Raw genomic sequence first — 18,973 nt, 5'->3', positions numbered from 1 at the left:
AGAGAGCCCTTTTTTAAATAAGCAGGATGCTTTTTGTTTCTTTGTAGATATGGACAGAGATCTATCACAAAGCTAGCACACAGTTTGGTTAATGGTAGTGCTTTCCTTCCCTCAAACCCATTTCCAAAACTAGATTAACAAAATGAATGACTAAAAGAATTACTTCAGCTATTTAAAAGGTTTCATCAAAACTCTTTTATGGACACTCAGCTCTGCTGATAGAGCCGTCCGGCTCCCCTCAGGTCAGTGACTCAGGGCCCATTTCCAGCTCTCTGTGCGGGCGTACGCAATGCGGACACTTGGTGTGGGCAGCGTGCCAACCTCTGATAAGCCAAATTGAATTTAGTGGAAAGTTGAGTTCTTTTGTAGCATGTAATTAAGTTTTTTCTTTCTCTTTCCTGCTTAAAGACTGGAATTAACTGAGTTTGACAGTCGTCGTATTTTTACAGCCCGCAAACAAACAAGCTCATTACATTACGAATGATTTGTTGTGGTCAGAGCCAGTTTATGGCTTCAAATCATGTTATTTTAATTACGTGGCTTTGTCTCAGTGAAATGTGCGTTTAGCAGTTCTCTCTGCTAATGCATATTGGCTTCAACATCACAGAACAGAGGTACATTTTCAACATTAATGCTAGGCTTCTTTATGAGGGGGAGTGTCTACACATGTGTGGTGGTGCTTTGCGTTAGTGATGCACTGGCTTCCCATGGGAATATTCATCTGGTTTCCCTTTAACTAAATGGTAGAGAGGGTGGAGGCAGAGAAAGAGGGAATATGTGAGAGGAAGATTGAGGAAGAGAGGCTTAATTTAATGAAACCCTCTTCTGGTCTCAGATGCTATAAACAAGAAGGAAATTTAAACCAAGGCCCATTCCTTATTGAATCCCTCTTGAGGACCCTATAACCCCTCTGTCTTCTCTTTTATCGTTCAGAGCGCAGGGTAATGCAAACGTCTCGTACTCCTCCTTCAGTTTATACAAAGCTGAGCCCCTGACTGAAATCAGTCTACACCTAAACTGATTAGCTGTGTTTAGATAGCGCAGCATGCATGAGGACAGTATTTTCAGAGCGGCCCCGCTGCCCCCGCCCTGGCTCCTTATTCAAAGCTAGCACACACAATATATTCCTGATGAAGCATCCTGCTGTTTAAACTCTGGCTGATCTGTCTCTCTGCGAGCCTTAAATCAACCTTATGGGCCATTTCAGAAATTACTACCATTAAGAACTGCATACATACACTTTTCCTCCATTTGTGCTCTGAAAAGCGGGTCACGTGCACATGCATCCTTGGCTTCAGTTCATCCTGCTGACTGAATATAAAACTGCAGCGGTAAAACTGCGTCTCAGTAATTTGACATGCTAATGCCTCTGCAATTGAGCTTGTCTACAAAGTTGTTTTTTTTTCTACCAGTCTTGTTATCTGCAGGTTTCCTGTCTGTAACTGGAAACAGCAACAAATAGCTAGTGGGTCTCTGGCCATGTAGCAATTTACCTACTAGCACCTTTAAAATTCCTGGGCTAGAAACCACAATCTGTATTCAAAAGATGGACATAATCACTGTGACATCACCCAGTGGTTTTGGACTACTTGAAACTAATCTGAAGTTTAAGATTATGAACTTGTTTTTGTTTTTGTTTTTCAAAACAAAGTTATTCCACTTTGAAAAGGGAGGAGTGGTGAGACATGAGCTAACAAGGTAAATATGCATGCACTGTTGTAGATCAGAATAACAGTGTGTACAGAGAGCTGGCACTGAAAGCAGCTACAATCCCTTATCTCTTTAGTGAGTAAAATATATATAACTATTCAAAATGAGTGCTGCACTGAGAATTTGACATGGGGGACCATGTCAAAGTAGTGCATGAACAATTCATATAACACACCAGTTTACAACCCACACTGTCTTAAGCAGGGAAATCATCACAACGCACAACAATTTGTGATACAAAAATACTTTTAACACTAAAACATTTACAAAGCTACGCCTCTAGGCAGCAAGCTACTTATAACCAGGCAGCATGAAGCCTTTTAATTACTAAATTCAAGACCATTAAAGACAGATGGAGGAGGAAGAAAAGATATCACAGACCCACCAAAAGTTATGATCTTCACCAAAACGGTGAAGATGACACACATGAAAATGACCAAAAAATTGATCAAATTATTAAGTCAAAATTTTGAAATCATAACCCAGATTCTTTTACTTACACATGGCAAAAAATGTCATTTTTAGTTGCAATGAAGGAAAAAGCTTCCATAATAGCAGACAGGCAAAGGTCTTTGACTCCCGTAGTGCTTTTTCTGATTAAACAGAGTCGCTGCCCAGTCAGAGCTTGATTGTAATAGACACCTACAGCCCCTTGTTGGCTTCTGTCTCTCACTTTGGCTGCAGATAACAGCAGTGGTGGTTACAGGATGCTAGTTTTCACACTGGACTGCATGTTGCATCTTACTTTAGAGGAGTTAAAGTGTTAGCTAGTCGGCTTTAGCAGCCCAAACTTTTTCTATGTCCCTATTTCTTTCCTGGTTCATACAGTCTATGCACACTGCTGCAGAAATGCTGGCTCTTTGTTGATATGTAAAATCACTGTCAGAAAAGAGAACTACTCCCTGAGTCCCCAACTTACATTATTATTAAAAATAAAAAAGACTACTTAAAGACATTAAATGGTCTTAATTATCATGAAAGATACACTCCTTCATGATTACAGGAGTTATTTGGGGGGTGGGGTTGACTTACTTACCATGCCTCATTAAATCTTGAAAACAGTCGTGAGGTTGTTGATATTCCCTGAGCTGTACACTTCAGTCTCACCAGTACACAGACAAGACCTGATAAAAGAGATTTTAATAATAACGGCCTAAATGTGTTGTAGGGCTTGCCTGCTGGTTGTACGTGTCTGCTGTGTTTGGCTCTGTCTTGCTTTGTAACGAGAAACAATCCGCAAGAATGTTGAGAGAATATCTTAAAATATCCCTGATTGAGTTAGAGGGGATCATTTTCATGTAACACTTTTGTAATGATAATATCCAAAGCTTAAGTAATAAAGGAAGGAGTGAAATCTGCCTCTTGTCAGCATTTACGATGAGAAGCACTTGCATGATTAGATGTCTTGCGATCGATGCAGCCTCTTCTCCCAATCATTAAGACTGCTCTTAACAGATTACAGCCCCCTCCCAAACATGCAGCCCTTCCTCCTCTTCTCCCTGCTCCTCCTCCTCCTGTCTCACACACTCCCCTTTTTCAGCAGAAAGAACTGGAGCCGAGACGCTCTCGTACTTCTCAAGCTTTATTTTTTTAATTTTAGCCTCTTTTTATAGCCTTTTCTTACACCTAAAGCTGAAGCTCACCTCTTTTGGTATAGGTGGCCGTTATCTGCTTTCACGTGAGCACTTCTGATGACCTGGCACATGAATGGACAGCAGAATGAAAAAGACTAAACTGTAATACAAGATTTTGTGGTTAGAGAAAAGACAACAAAGATGGACCTGCGGACAATCCTTTATCACTTGCTGCTTTTCTGCTTTGATCCATCTACAGCCACAAGCCTCATAACAGGTAAGACGCACTCACACACAAAATTGCTGCAAAGATACGTCTGCTTGATTTAAGTGTGGATCTATTTTTGCTTCCTCATGTGCTGAATATCTGAATACAAAACAATCTGATTGTGTGCTGAACTTTTGGCTCCTGAAGCAGATATATTTGAAGCCAGAGGTAAGCACTGTACTTCTACTGAAACTGAAACACTCTATAAAGACGTATAACTAAGTGTATTTTTGTAGTTTTCCCATATTTACTATTACAAAGTAATTTATTTGTTGGTGTATTACAGACTATTTAGTAAATGCAAATGTGAAGCCAATTCAGTTTATATCCAGCATGAACAATGGTGTGTGTGTGTGTGTGTCATAGGCCAGCGCGTGTGCAAGGCAGGAAAAGGGAAGCCGTGCTATAAGCTGGCCTACTTCTCCGAGCTCCGCCGTAAGCTGAACTTCGTGGAGGCAGAACGCGCCTGCAGACGGGATGGGGGACAGCTCCTGAGCGTGGAGTCTGAGTCCGAGCAGAAGATCATAGAGCAGCTCATCACAGAGCTCCGCCCAACTGATGGAGACTTCTGGATAGGTCTCCGCCGAAACCATGGAGGCGAGGATAGCAACTTGGACTGCTCTTCCCAGTATTACTGGCTGGATGGTTGCAAGTCCACATTTAGGTGGGAACAGAGAGTCAGTTTGTGAAAAGTTAATTTTAAAGCTGTGATGTAAAAAAAAAAACAAAAAACTGCCCCTGGTTTGTTTCCACCAGATGAGAAAACATAGACTGTATAAAAGATGGATGTAGCTTGTAGAGATTTTAGCTGAATTCTTTTTAACGGCGTGTAGGGGTTGAACCATCTTATTAATACTTGCATAGAAATCTATGAGTAAACAGCCTCTAGCTGGTTTTGTGTCCTCAGAAAATACTTTATGCATGACTAAATCGGCAGTTTTAGATAGTGTTACGTTTGTTTGTTATTTTTGTTGTTTGCATCGTTAGAGAATAAGTGTGTGCATCTCCCCTGTACATTTGAATTTAAATGACCAAAAATTGTGGTGGTGCAAACACTCATGGCTTCTTAACGCGACTTCATTAATCAGCTGATTGAGTGGCTGCGTCCATCGTTTTATAGAGTCTGTGTGAGAAGACAGGTTTTTCTCGTTTGTCTGATCTGCTCAAAGACGCTACCTTTTGTTATTCCAGACCTACTTATGCTTTTCACTTTTGTGTTAAACTTGGTGAGTTTACCTGTAATGAAATGTGCTATATAAATATAATTGGCCTTGTCGTTGTCAAAACCAGTTTGGTAGAAAAAGGAAAAAAAAAAAAAAAAAACAGGACAAAAAATCTTTATTTCAAGGATTCACATGAAAAAGGTTAAATGCTCCCTTTTTTGCAGTACAACTGATATTGTTTTTAGGTCTATAGTGTAGTACAGCACAAAATCTTGCAATTAAGATTTGCTGTAACATATTCAACAATTTTTTTTAAACTTGAAACCTTTTGATGCCAGCTTTAAATAGTGTACAGCTTAAAAAGCAAAACACCAAAATATCTTTTATTTCATTTTTTGTAATTAAAATGATAGTTAAAGCATCCATTACTCAATCTTTAAAAAAGTCAGGTTTCAAACACTTTGTCGCTTTATCACTTTGTCACGTTTTATTTCATTTTTGTTCGTTATAATACTCATATGTGCTCATATTTGGTGTTAAATAATCAGCAGCGGGCCAGCAGAGCTCGACGAGGTCGAAGGGACAGTAGTTACCTCTCACGTTACTTTACAATACCTTGAAAAGTCATTATAGATTTTTTTTTTCTCCAGTGATGCCAAAAATATGTTGCCTACTTCGGCTTTAAAGCAGCTTTGAGACAGTGGTTGCTTTGTGTGCGTCTGTATAGGAACTGGCACTGGGATGAGCCATCGTGTGGTTATGAGGTGTGCGTTGTAATGTATCACCAACCGTCCGCTCCTCCTGGTATAGGAGGGCTCTACATGTTCCAGTGGAACGACGACAATTGTGAAACCAAGAACAACTTCATCTGCAAATACACTGCAGGTATTACTCAGAGGTCATTTAATCTTTGTTTGACTTGAAATTGTTGTTACTGCTGAATTCATTTTTTTTTCTTCCCAGAGGAGCCACTGGATCCTTCTCCTTCACCTAACTCCACTCAAACAGGTAAAAAAAAAAGATATTAGCTTTTAGGCTGATGTTGACATTTTGAATGTTTAGAGACTGATAGCTTTCATTACAGATGTCTTCCCTTCACCCGTGGTGCCATGGAATCCAAATGATCACAACCACAACCAAACAGGTCACTATGATAAACATTTCAATCATTTGTGAAAAAAATCGGACAAATTTAGACCTACACCACAATTACTAAATCTGTATCTTTGTTGTCTGTCTTTTATTTAGTTCTGAATTTGGTTTACATCATCATTCCCACCATTCCCCTCATACTGCTGCTGCTGACAGTGACAGGCGTCTGCTGCTTCAAGCTGATTGTCCGACGGTGAGGATCCAAAATAAAGGCAAATACTAAATGCAAGAATACTAAAGACAGCAATGTCATGCGGTTATGGTGACATAAACACACAGTGGGCATGAATCTCATGGTAACTGGGAGCAAAAGGTGGAATTTATTTGGGATTTTCTCTAAATCCACACAGGGCCAGAATTATTCATACATCCCCACTAGTATTTGACCTTTCCAAAGTTCCAACCTCAACCATATTGAAAATTCATGGAGCTGGTCCATGCCAGGAAACTGAGCAATTTAAATTGACTTTACCAATTCTAAAAGGAAGAGTGGTCAAATATCCAGCCAGAGGAATACCAGAAGCTTGTTGAAGTCTACCAAAAGCATCTGGTTGCAGTGTAACTTGCTAAGGGAAATTTAACCATTTGAGGAGATTAATGTTTCCCAATTCAGTTTTCAGTATATTTGAGATCATTGGCCTGTTGGGACACCCAACTGTGTCCATGTTTCAGTTCATGGCAGGTTTGATCCTTCAAGCTTTCTGGGTTCTTCCTAAAAATCCTAAACAAATTTCCTCTCATCTGGGTTAAAAAATCTGAGTTTCTACTGGACCTTGGCAAAGTGATGGCACATCAGAATAATTTGTATTTGTGTACACTTGTTTGAACTGATGATCTTGAAATCTGCTCCAAGTAACCTTCCCAACATCCTTCTCAGATATTCACTGAGTTCCTAGGACATTCTTATTGTTCTAAGTATTGGTCAATCCAGTGAGTGCTGTTAAATAAATCCTTTATATGCTGGAAAAGGAAACTACCAGTTTTAATCAGTTCTGATCATTAACAAAATGGTAAATGGTCTGTATTTGTATAGCGCTTTACTGGTCCCAAAGAACCCCAAAGTGCTTTACACATTCAGTCATCCACCCATTCACACACACATTCACACACTGGTGATGGCAAGGCGAGGCCTTGTCAAGTTAAAAGACACTGTAGTGCTTCAGCAACTTCAGCACAACTTATTAAAAGATTTAAATAAGTGTATGTATATATTTGAGCCTGTGTGGATTAGAGAAAATCCTAAATAAATTTAAACTTGTGCACCCAATTATTGTTCTTTAACGTTATTGAAGATTTATGCTGTACAATCATATTTACTCTGGAAAACAACTGTTTAAAGAAATCATTAAAAGCTCAAAATGACTGTGATATTCATGCCCATGACGACTGCATCTAAACGTCTAACCACAATTGCCATGCTACTTTCCCTATTTCTACCTCTAATGGTATAAAAAAAAAAAAGGTTTTCCTCTTTATAGCATTATTTGAGCTCTTCTTCCAATTACATGCTCACTTTTCTTCCCTATCAGTAGCACTTAGTCCGCTATAGATTGACAAATCCGAAATGGTTTAAAAAGGTAATTTTTTTTTTAATTAAAATGTCTGAAAGATTTCTAAACACAGCTGAGATCTGCAGTTTTTCATAGACATGACTCATACTGAAGTACACTGAGGAGGAGTATTTTCAATGTTGATTAATACACAATATTAATTTATGGCAGCATTCACAATGATGTATGTGGGGTGACATAACACACAGTAACAATCCATAATATGAGAGAGAGAGATAGAGATAGAGAGATAGATAGACAGAGTGAGTCATGTTGTTTTTTGTATGCGTGAATGTTTTAAGGTGTCTTGTTTGGTGTCTCCTCTCTCTCTGTGTGACAGGAGGAGGAAACAGCAGAAATCCGAAGTATGTCAAACAGACCCAGGACTGTGCCCAAGCCCAACTTCAACTGATGTCTACAACGTCATTCGTTCCCAGAAGGATGACGACCTCGTGTCAGCTCGCCCGCAGACCAAGAACACCTCCTTTTTATGCCCCTCCCCTGATACACCAACTGGTGACTACGATAATCTGGGGGGCCGGGACACAGAGAGCGGCTTTGTGACACTTGCAAGCGCAGAGAGCTGTTTCCTAAACTTTGACCTCAACGACCTCAGCCTCGGGCGCCGTGGCACTAGTGACTTCTGCGACACCAGCTTGGGCCGCTCAGGGAAGAGGGACGTGAGTGGCAGCAGTTTGGGTCGCACGGGTCACAGAGAGTTCTACGACAAGAGTCTGGGTCGTCGTACAACGAAGAGCGAGCATTTCGGCAGCAGCCTATACAGGGACCACGGACTGTATGATGGCAGCACCACAGCAGGGAGTGACCTCTATGATCCCAAACTAAGACCTGGAGGTTACACACGAAAAGCTGACCTGTATCAGACATACTTCACCAATGGAAAGGAAGACACTTACCGAACCAGCCTTGGAACCTACGGAACCTACGGAAACCGAAAGTCCTACAACGCAAATGTGGATTGCTACAGAAATGGCTTGAATTTGGACAGTGGAAGAAGATACTTCAACGAGCATGAATGGATCAACAGGGAAAACTACTGAGCGCCTCAAAATCTCCTTTATTATGTGTACAGCACTGAATGAGTGAATGATACTGAGAGAGTGGCTAAAGACTGTGCATGGTTTTAAATGTTTCTAGCCTGTTATGTTTAAAGGACTGAAAATCAGGTTGAAAAAATATATAATTTATATTTTATTGCTGGCCCAATAATTCAGCCTGTAGCCTGCTGGTAGACTGTGTAGCATTAGTTTTTGGTAAATGAATACAATTTTGTCTACGAATACTAAAGTAATCGGGTGGTGCAAATAAGCCATTTTTGTTTATGCAGATAGTTTGATGTGCTCCCGTTTCATGATGTCTCAGCCTCTTCCTCTACAGTGATGCTTACTGAAAGAACGCAAATCAACGAAAAGATTCGGGTTACTCAGAATCATTCAGACCTACTGTAATGAATTTCTTTTGAAGACAAGGTCCTAGGATTATTTGTGACTTTATTACAGGGAGGTAGAGGCAGAAATACATCAAAGCAACAATAACAAAAGGGGAGTCTGTTACTGGCATTTCCACAATTTTACGCATTGATTTCTGTTTACAGTTCACCCTGAAGGGTCTGCGTATAATGCCTTAAACGATGTCCATTCAATCTGTGCCGTTCTGTGCTTTAAAACTTCCAAAGGCGGAACGAAAAGTGTTTTAGGTTTGGGGTTAGAAGAAACAAAAATGCATGGAATAACAAAGACAATGTCTCAGGTTAAAGTTTCGTCCTATTTAAAAATGATCCAAAGTGATAATATTACACGAGATCAATTCCAAACCACCGGAGTACCCTTGACACAAAGGTCACCTACATGGTAAAGCCTCCAGATTTAATAATTTTTCTGGACCTCACTAAAGCATCCAAGCAAATATTTCAATATATGCATGCATAGGAAGTTTTTGGAAAGAGCCATAATACAGTTACATTACATTACAGAAATGACCCAGTAAAGAAGCACCTACTGTAAGCTAAGCTCACCTTTTTCTTGTGTACACGGCATCATTAATAAAATGTAGACGTTTACAGTTGACTCTGAGGATTATGAGCATCTTTGTCTATAAAAGCATGTGTGTTTTCATGTGTGTGTCGCAGCCTGTTTTGCATGGTCGTGTCATGCTGTGCTTGCTTGGTAAGATAACTGAGGTCTTGGACTGTTATGTTTGCTGTGCTTGAAAACTGTTTTGTACACCCAAGTATACCTGAGAGATGCGGGCTACCTCAAATAGATTAAACACAATAAACCAGTACTGCTCGTGGAAGTTGGTTGTATTTATCTCCTGTGTGGTTTTATATTGCCTTAAATTGTGAGGAGACCTTAATTTTACACACTTATTAAAGTATTTATCAAAGCCATTCTTAAAAAACAACGGTAAAAGTGCAACGGTGGCTGCTACAATTTAGCTTGAGTGCCTGCAGCCTAACCAAACATTACGGCATGCTATTACAGTGTAATATAAAACAAAGCATCATTATTATTACTATAAATTCAGAATGTATTATGTCTTGATATCTCTCCTGTAAGTGAAAGTGGTTTGTATGTTTGCTACATAAGGAATATTCCAATAAAATGAGATGAAAAACCAACCTGTCAAATAGTGACTTTACTGCCCCAATAAAAACAACATCAGATTTATATTCACAGTCAATCATGATTTTATTAAGTTAAATTACTTAAGCATCCTTGGTTTTATTTATCTTCCACACTCATACCCGACAGAGCACACAACAGGACACTGTTCAAGCCCAGACGCGAGAGGATTTCTGCGTTTCACTGGTCAGAGAAATTCCTCCAGTCAGGCCACATTTTCAAGTTTCGAATACGGGCTGAATTAATGCAAATAATTTGTGGTGTGCATCCCCTGAAAGACATCCGGCTCAACACAGGCATACAAAATAAGATAAAACGTCCAGCTGATACCCTGCCAAGCATTTTCTTTCACTCTCACATGCACTCTCTCACACAGCTCAAAAGCAGACTGATGTCTTTTCCACATATTTTTCTCAACTTTTTCTAATACGTTTCTGCCTTTCATCCACACGCAAACACTGTTTGGTCACCAAAAAGTGGTCCGGGGTGGTGATATTCAGAGAGTCTGTGTAGTGTTGATGACAAGTAAACAGGGGGATTGATGTCTTTAAAGGGTCTGATAGCTTCAAAGGTTTCGTGAGACAACATGCACACTGACACACAAATACCAGCTGTTTTGAGAAGAGGTGATTGACGTCTTTTGTTGGGATTTTGTACAACTGTACAGGTTCGGGTGTAAAAGGTCAGCCGTGGCTCCGCTTACGAGGCTGCTTTTGCCGCCGCGGTTTTAAGATGGCGTAGCGCCTAAAGGTGGTGTGGTGGTCAGATATGAATGGGATGTAGAACGCTCTGAAGAGAGGAGATGACCTGAGAGAAAAATGCCTTACATGTAAACAATCTGCTTCACACTGTAGATCTCCTTAATGTTTACATTTTCTCAGGATGTTTCCTTTTCTTTTTAACTGCAATACGTTATGCTTTTTCCTTCATTTACAGATTTTAATTTTACTGTTTTTTCCACTTATTTGTAAAACATTTACTTGTAAAACTACCTTGATGCTTGAAGAAAAGGCTTATAAGCGATGATAGTCCACTCCTCTTTGCTGGCTGAGTAACGTGGCTCAAGCGGCGTCTCTTCATCTGTGTCTAGGTCCACTAAGTAGTGGCACTGTTTTAAATCAACCTGCACAGACAAGACAAATACATTTTTAATTTATTTGCTCTTAACTACAGTATTAGTTAGCAAACATGTCTGTGTCTAAGGAACTTACATATCTGCTTGGCTCCTCCAGGTTCTGATCGTTCATATTAGCTGGGATGATCTGTGTGGCCAGAGGACCAGAGGCATACGGCTGAGGCAGCTGCCCCTTAAACTCAGACTGAATGAAGTGCAGTTGCCAGCTGGAGATTAAAAGAGAGACTTTTAGCTTAGTAAAAACATAAAAATGAGAAATCACCCTTACAGACTTTATCAGACACTGAAAACCTGTACAGATTTTCTGGACACTGACTTGTGTGGGAGAAGAAAACTGCTCGGGAAGCGATACCACTCTTTGCCAACACATACGCTGACAGGCCTGCTTTCAGGGACCGAGTGAAGAGTCGGATCCTTGGCAATGCGGTGAAATTCTGGGTACAGGTCCAGAGGGGCATGGTAGCCTGTAAACAGACCAAAATATCATGAGCCTTTGCTCAATGCTGATGCTGGTGCTTAGGGAAAATGGGACACACAAACACACACAAACCTCTGAAGAGGGCGACAGAACGAGACAGCGACAACACAGCGAAGACCACCACTGCGCTTAAAGCCAACCAGTTCGAGGAGACGGTGTAGTGTTCCAGTCGGTATCGCTGGAACAGGAAGTGGTAGCATTTCTGTAAATAAAATGAATAAAATCCATTTCATTTACGTGCACATTTGTGACCAAATGGGCCTAAAAATGCTGAAATCAACTAACACAGCTGGCTGTTTTGCTTTGAAAGCCAAAATTAGACAATGGCAAACTACACCTGTAATGAGGAGAGGGCAACTGCCCCGCTGAGGCAGATGAGAGGGTAAATAGGAAAGAAAAAACGCTCTTCTTTATGAGGTCTAGTGAAGAAAACCAACATCCACAGATACATGGGAGAGAGAGTCAGCCAGTACGGGCGGCCCAGGTTCTGCACTGAAGAAAACATGTGTGTACAACAAACTCTGTAAACATGCTGGAAGATACTGAATATACTGCACTGTGGAGCACAGTGACTTAGAAGAGTGCTAACCGGTGGCATTTTGTAAAAGTTAAAGAGTTAATGTGAGACAGTAGATGAAGGTAACTACCTGGACTAAATCACGAACAAATGTATATAGGTGAGTGAATCATTACAAGTGTAATTCGAACACACACGCACACAAGCCAAAATCAACATATTTTGTGCATACGCAGGAAAACACACCATTGAACCTGTGTAACAGTGTCTCCATGAGAGCAGTGAGTGGCAGGGAAAACAGTGCCAGAGCAAACACCAGGTTGAAGTTCAGGACGCCGTTTACAAAGTAAAAATGCCACGGCTCCGTACCTGGAAATTAAACAACAGAAAGCAAGTGAAGTTACCCTGTGCCCAACAAAAACTGCAGCAACAAACTGTTAAATCTTAATATTTGCTTGATATTGTCATTGACGTATTATCAGTCCAACAGTTACTGTAGTAAATTAGGCAATTCATAAAAGGCATATCCAACATTGTATATCCTAAATATCTCATACTTTATATAAATATCACATGTAGATGTATTGAGGTATTAAATGTGACAAAATAGGTCATTTACCATATAGATCAGGCCCATGTGGTGTAAAGACATTGTACAGGAGAATATTGAGTGGCGCTATGACCAGTTTGCCATAAAAGAAAGAGTCCACCGCCACCAGAGGTACCTGAGAAACACAAGATGAGAAGGAAAGTGAACTGACGCAGGTCACATAAACATTAAGCTCCTGCATAAAAATATTCTATAATTCACAAAGAACTACAGATACAGATGGACAAAAGTGTTAAGCCACACCACTTAAATCTTTGAATTCAGGTGTTTTTTCATCCCATTGCCACAAACTAAAAGAAAATCACCAACCTAACTATGCAGTCTGCTTTAAAAAATATCTGTCAAACAGATACATTTTGAGCGTAGTGCTGTAATAGGATGTCATCATTTCAACAAATGAATTTGTCAAATTCCTTCCCTACTAGATATTCCACAATCAGCTGTAAGAGGTGTTCCTGCAAAGTGGAAGGATTTAGGAACCACAGTAATTTAGCCACGAAGTGATAGAGGACATAAAGTTACAGAGTTAGGTTAGTGAGTGCTGAGGTGCACAGTGTGTCATCAAAATCCTCCTGACTCAATAACCTCCACTGGATTAAACATCAGCATAAAAACTGTGCACTGAGAGCGTCATGACATGGGTTTCTATGGCCGAGCAGCACCTGTAGGTGTAGGTGGCCCAGTATTTTTTAGTATAGTTTACATATGTTGTGACAATGTGACACATGACAGCAAAATGCATTATTATATTCCTGCTCCTGTGGTACGCCCACAGAGATTTTGTGGGGAACGCTCTACCTGTGACAGAGAAGAAACCCATTATTCTAGTAGTTCTATATTCTTACCAGCAGCAGAAGCAAAGCAATAAATGACCAGGTGATGAAACTCTTCCACTGCCTCTTCAACACAAGCAAGTCGAAAGCAATTGGAAGCCTAAAGAGAGAGAAGAAACTTCAATGACACAGTAGCTGATCCGGCTCACATTCATCCCAGTTCATATGTTATTGTAATGTGTGAAATACAGCAGAAAGTCAAAAAAGTGATACATTTTTCTTGTCAGTGGTTGGCTGTATTGCACAAACTAAAAAGACTTAAACTCCACTGAAAGTTCAAGCAAGCCCGTAAACATTCATATCCAAAACAAAGTAAAAAATTTTTTTTTAAAGGTGTTTGAGTTTTTTCAAAAAAGCTGTATTACAATTAACACATAGTTAAAAGCCTGCAATGCCAGTATTTACAGTCATACCCGATCAATGCAGAGAATGGCCATCCAACAATGGCGCCGGCAGCCACGCCGATGATGGCTAACGGTGTCGAGTCTTGGAACCAACCCGTCATGGCAACCAGTGTTGTGTACATACAGAAAGATGAAGGTAGGAAAGCTGTAGAGAAAGAACAAAACGTAATCAGAAAAAGACAAACCACAAACACAAAAATGTCCCTACAGCGTTAATGGGAGCACAGGAGAAATAAATCATAAATATGAAATGTTCCTTAGAGGCAAACACTGCACACTGTTCGTGTGGCAGTTCTGCTCTTCTCTGCCAAAAGGCCAGAAAAGCAAGGCTTTGTAATGAGTTGCTTGATGTAAAAACCAACAGATGTAAGGATGGAGGCAACTGATAGTCCCCAGAAATGTAGCTAAACATGACCAACCTGCAGAGGAGCAGAACATTCCTGTGCTCAGGACGAGGAATGCCAACATCAGACGACCCACGTGCAAACCAAACTTCTTACAAACTGCTCTGTGGCACACACACACACCCACACACACACACACACACACAGAAAATAAAAATGCTTAACTTTAATAACATATCTTAATCAGAAAAAAACGCTGCAGGAAAATTGCTTTGTAACAGACGATTCTATACATCTACGAAATTATCCCAAAATGTGAACACCAAAGTGCTAAAATGCCTTGCATTTAAGAGGAGGGTAAACTCACTTGTAGAAATAGAGCTCACAGACACAGCAGGAGAATGCTAAGACACATCGCACAAAGTAGAACACCAACACCTGCAACACAGTCATAACACAAGCCTGAAACTACTGCACATGTCCCTCTATAACGTTACACACACCTGTGTGTGCACACATGTGTGAATTCATGTATTTTAAACTTTAGATGCCCCGTGGAGGAATACTGAACTTTTTAGTCTATCCAGATTTTAGTTTAAAGCTTCTTTTAATAGAAGTATTATGTCCTGCAGGTAAATATAGTTTTCAATTTTAAAAAGAAAAAGTATACTGATGGTGAGCTTGTCAGATTTTACACAGAATACATTCACTGTGGTGTTAGGATCAGCATAGAATTTCAGAATCGGTGCATCCCTGTTATAAAATACAGGAACGTCAACACATGGCAAAATCCGACCTTGCGATACTTACCTTGTTTGTCTGTAGAACATGGGCGTGCAAACAAGCAGGAAGTGCATGTAACCATAAGTAAGCATAGGACCTGATGGCATACAGTGGAGAGTATTCCCATGTTTGCATTCCTGTGCCGTAGAGCAAGTAGTGCATCTGTCAGAACACAGTAATAAAAGACAAACATAATCCATTGGAACAAAAGAGAGATGCTACAAAATGATTCTGAAGCAGGCATTAGAAAAACTGTCACACAAAACACTATGGTAGGGCTGTGCGATATGACCAAAATCTCATATCCCGATATAACACATTTATCGTTCTGATAATGATATAAATCACAAAAATGTAACATTTTCTGTAAATTCTGTGAATCTCGGGCAACTCAAATTGCATGAAGTGTTTCCAGCTGGGCCTTTACCTGGAGTTGAGTGTTTTAACAGATGCATGAAACTATACATTTTTAGACATAAGTTGTAATGGCCACCATTTTCTTTCAAAGTTTGACTCTAAGGTTTATTTTTTAGCACCTGACGCTCTTTTTTGCTTCTCATCCGTAAACTCTCGGCATACTCTTTCACGTGATTCAATTTATTTTGAAAAGTCTCAACAGGATCTTGAGCTTTATTGTGAAAGGTTTAGGAGGAAAACAAACGAGCCACGCGGTGGTTTTACCGTCATTGCTGCTAACGACAAGTTTAAGTGAATATCAAAACAATGAAAAAATATTGCTGTAAACAGTTTATTTTACGACACCACGAAACAAACGACAGCGTAATAGGAAACGATAGATGTTTTTATATTGTCATCCGATATATATCGTTATATCGAACAGCCCTACACTATGGCACTTTCAAATGCCCCACAGCAGAGATCCGTACTCACAGGCTCCCAGTAGTTAAACGTCTCATCGCAGTCGGAGATGTTGCTGAGCAAAGCTGCACAGAAGCGTGCAGAGAGCAGGCATTTAAATGCAGTCGAACCTTCTGGAGCCCATACCTGACCCCCGCGACTTATTGACCTATTACAAAATAAAGATTAATATGAACATTCATTCAATGCATATGTATACACTTATGCTAATATAAATCAGAACGTTCCCTTTACACAAATAAAAAGATAAATAAATAGTCTACATCTTAAATAATATAAATATTTATGTGAGCATTGAGTGGGTGTTTTATCACATACCAGTTTAACTGCTTTACTACACTCGTGCGCCTGCTTTTAATAAAATATCAATTAAGCCTCATTATTTCAGAGCTGGGAAAATAATACACAGATAATCCCAAAATGTGCGTGCCAGTCTGTCAATCTGTTGTGTATTCCCAGCTCACAGTTCTGTTCACTTTTACAAAACACTTAAATATTTTCTCCAAATTTATTCCAGTTTCATATTTACTTTAGGAAATACTCTTTAAACAGTTTCTCTCTTTTCCAAACCAACATTATTAGTACTATTGTGAATAACAACTTCAAATGTTTATATTGTTTCTATATTTTTCTCCAATTTCTTTTCACCTTTTATGTTTCTTATCCTGCCTCTGGATTTTGTATTTTAAAAGTATCTGATAAATTATTAAAACCAATGTTTTTTTGTGAGTTATTAACAACAAAAAGAGAGCCAGTGTGATATTTATTTTAGTATAAGAAATATCAGCATCAACAAACTTTTTTCAAAAATTTATGTAGTTCCATATTTCTCTGTTTCTTTTTTTTTTTACAATGGCTAATCAAATATTGGTGAGTTAAGTAGCAGAGAGGGCTGCTTTTCTGTTAATGACATTAATAACGGGTCCACTGAGGGGCAACAATGAGACTTGCCTATAACAGGAATGTTTTACATGGTGGAGGCCGCTGACATTTTCCTTAGTCATGTTTTCTGACTGTTTTTTCACTAGTTTTGCATTTGGCCAGGGTCAGTGTCACTACTGGTATCATGAGGCAATACCTGGGCCATACAGAGGTTGCACAGGTAGTCCAACTGCTCCAGGATAGCACATCAATATGTGGCACTTCCAGGAGGCTTTTTGTGTTTCCCAGGACAGTCTCAAGAGCATGGGAAAGATTCCAGGAGACAGGCAGCTACTCTAGGATAACTGAACAGGGCTGCACAAGGTCTTTAACCCATGAGCATTACTGGTATCTGCTCCTTTGTGCAAGGAGGAACAGGATGAGCACTGCCAGAACTACAAAATAACCTCCAGCATGCCACAGGTGTGAATATCTCTGACCAAAAAAATTTAAAACAGACTTCATGAGGGTGGCCTGAGAACCCAACGTCCTCTTAAGGATGAAGGAATTGATATCAATGACTGGCTTTGTTTTAGTCTGACCAAAATGGGACATTATGTTTTGGTCATCCGACTCCACCAGGTTGCACCTTAGACAGCTCAGTGATGCCCTGGTCCAGCTCTGCAAAGACATCCCCCAGGACACCATCCCACATCTTATTAGCACCACGTAGGACCATACAAACTACTAAGTGGCATTTTGAGTTGCTGCAATGGAATTTCAGCAGCAGCAACTAGCCTGTCTCATCTTTTTATCACTTCGGGGTGTCTTCCATCAAACAATGTGGTATCATTTCATTCCTAACGCATTATCCAGTCCATCTGAGCATAGATATCCAGCTAGATTTTTTCCCATTGCGATTTGATGTTTTTTTTCTAAGTGTTAGTTAATTTTTTCTGAGCGGTGTATACATATGATTCTGGTCTGAGCAGATATTCTCATTTCTGTCAATTATGATCACTCCTAGTTAAAATGTTATCATTTTCAACTCTGCCACCTCCAGATCTGACTCCAAACCACACATCACAGCCGATCACACTATCATCTTGTAAAATATATAAATAATGTGCACTTTCTATCGGTTAGGAAATACTTATATCTTTATTGTCTAACAGTTATAAAAACTTCTCGTGTAAAGAGAACTGTGTGGATAATACAAACGTGTGATTTGCGTTCACAGTGTTGCTTATGTGTTGCAGTGTATCTTTTGTTCGCACCCATCATCAGATTAGTCAGATTATAGTCGGCTCAGCTGCAGCTCAGCCCTGACCCTCACGTTACGTCTTTTATGACACGTCACCTTACAAACTGTCACTTTCCCCCCAGCAACCTATCAACAACACCACCCAATCGTCTCACACGAGCGTTTGTGTAGGTCCAGAGCACGAGTTTACCCACGCCACAACTGGCACCACAGCCAGTTACCACATATCTGACACTAACAGAATGAATGGAGCTGACCACTGCGATTGACTGCTCCGCTAAAACATAAACAACGCAACTTAGTTAGTACGGTGGACACACAGCTAAACAGCCACTGTGGTTCATATTAATGTAAATACACACTGGTGTAGTTTGTTCGATGGTCATTACCAGGCGTTGTTATCGTGTCGTTACAGTCAAAACTTACTAAGGTATCAAAGTAGCTAGCTTAGCTAGCTTCCCCTGCTCAGGCTGTCAGTCACACCTCCTCATGCAGCTTGTGTCTCCTCTGGATTCATACTCACTCTTGCCGAGTCTCTGTGGTTTTGCTATCATCGGTGACTTTCTCCTCTTTGGGTGCCCGAGTTTCGGCGGGGACGTTCACGTTGTTTGCATCTTGTCTGCTGCCTCGCCTGGTTCGCTGCCGAAGCGCCTTGGCCGCCATGTTTACCGACGGTACTGCTCCCGAGTCGTGATTCGTTCATTTTCGGCTGTGTCCGGTTATTGACAGCTCTAATCATACAGTTCAATTAAGCGTTGAAGTTACAAGTACTCTCTACTGCGATTCAGTAAAGTTTCAGTTCG

At 40.1% G+C, this 18,973-nt stretch overlaps 2 protein-coding genes across 2 annotated transcripts; one reads left to right on the top strand and one right to left on the bottom strand.

Moving 5' to 3' along the window:
* The first annotated feature begins 3,259 nt into the window (after positions 1-3,259).
* On the top strand, positions 3,260-8,648 carry layna (layilin a). Its single transcript, XM_006800013.3, has 8 exons — positions 3,260-3,561; positions 3,700-3,720; positions 3,919-4,216; positions 5,443-5,600; positions 5,679-5,723; positions 5,800-5,859; positions 5,964-6,060; positions 7,758-8,648. Exons 1-8 carry the CDS (start codon positions 3,486-3,488, stop codon positions 8,476-8,478), a joined length of 1,476 nt encoding a protein of 491 aa, XP_006800076.2. The 5' UTR covers positions 3,260-3,485; the 3' UTR covers positions 8,479-8,648.
* A 1,444-nt stretch (positions 8,649-10,092) lies between these two features.
* alg9 (ALG9 alpha-1,2-mannosyltransferase) lies at positions 10,093-18,845 on the bottom strand. The gene is made up of 15 exons (XM_006800012.3): positions 18,694-18,845; positions 16,058-16,193; positions 15,194-15,328; positions 14,751-14,821; positions 14,459-14,547; positions 14,049-14,184; positions 13,648-13,735; positions 12,812-12,917; positions 12,439-12,561; positions 12,013-12,167; positions 11,748-11,877; positions 11,514-11,661; positions 11,274-11,403; positions 11,055-11,185; positions 10,093-10,869 (listed from the first exon to the last, which is right to left on the bottom strand). Exons 1-15 carry the CDS (start codon positions 18,831-18,833, stop codon positions 10,746-10,748), a joined length of 1,842 nt encoding a protein of 613 aa, XP_006800075.2. The 5' UTR covers positions 18,834-18,845; the 3' UTR covers positions 10,093-10,745.
* Between the last annotated feature and the right edge of the window lie 128 nt (positions 18,846-18,973).

This window comes from Neolamprologus brichardi, chromosome 10 (assembly GCF_056152115.1).
Source record: "Neolamprologus brichardi isolate AB-2024 chromosome 10, ASM5615211v1, whole genome shotgun sequence".
Lineage (NCBI taxonomy): Eukaryota > Metazoa > Chordata > Actinopteri > Cichliformes > Cichlidae > Neolamprologus > Neolamprologus brichardi.
This window is presented reverse-complemented; position numbering and strand designations above follow the sequence as displayed.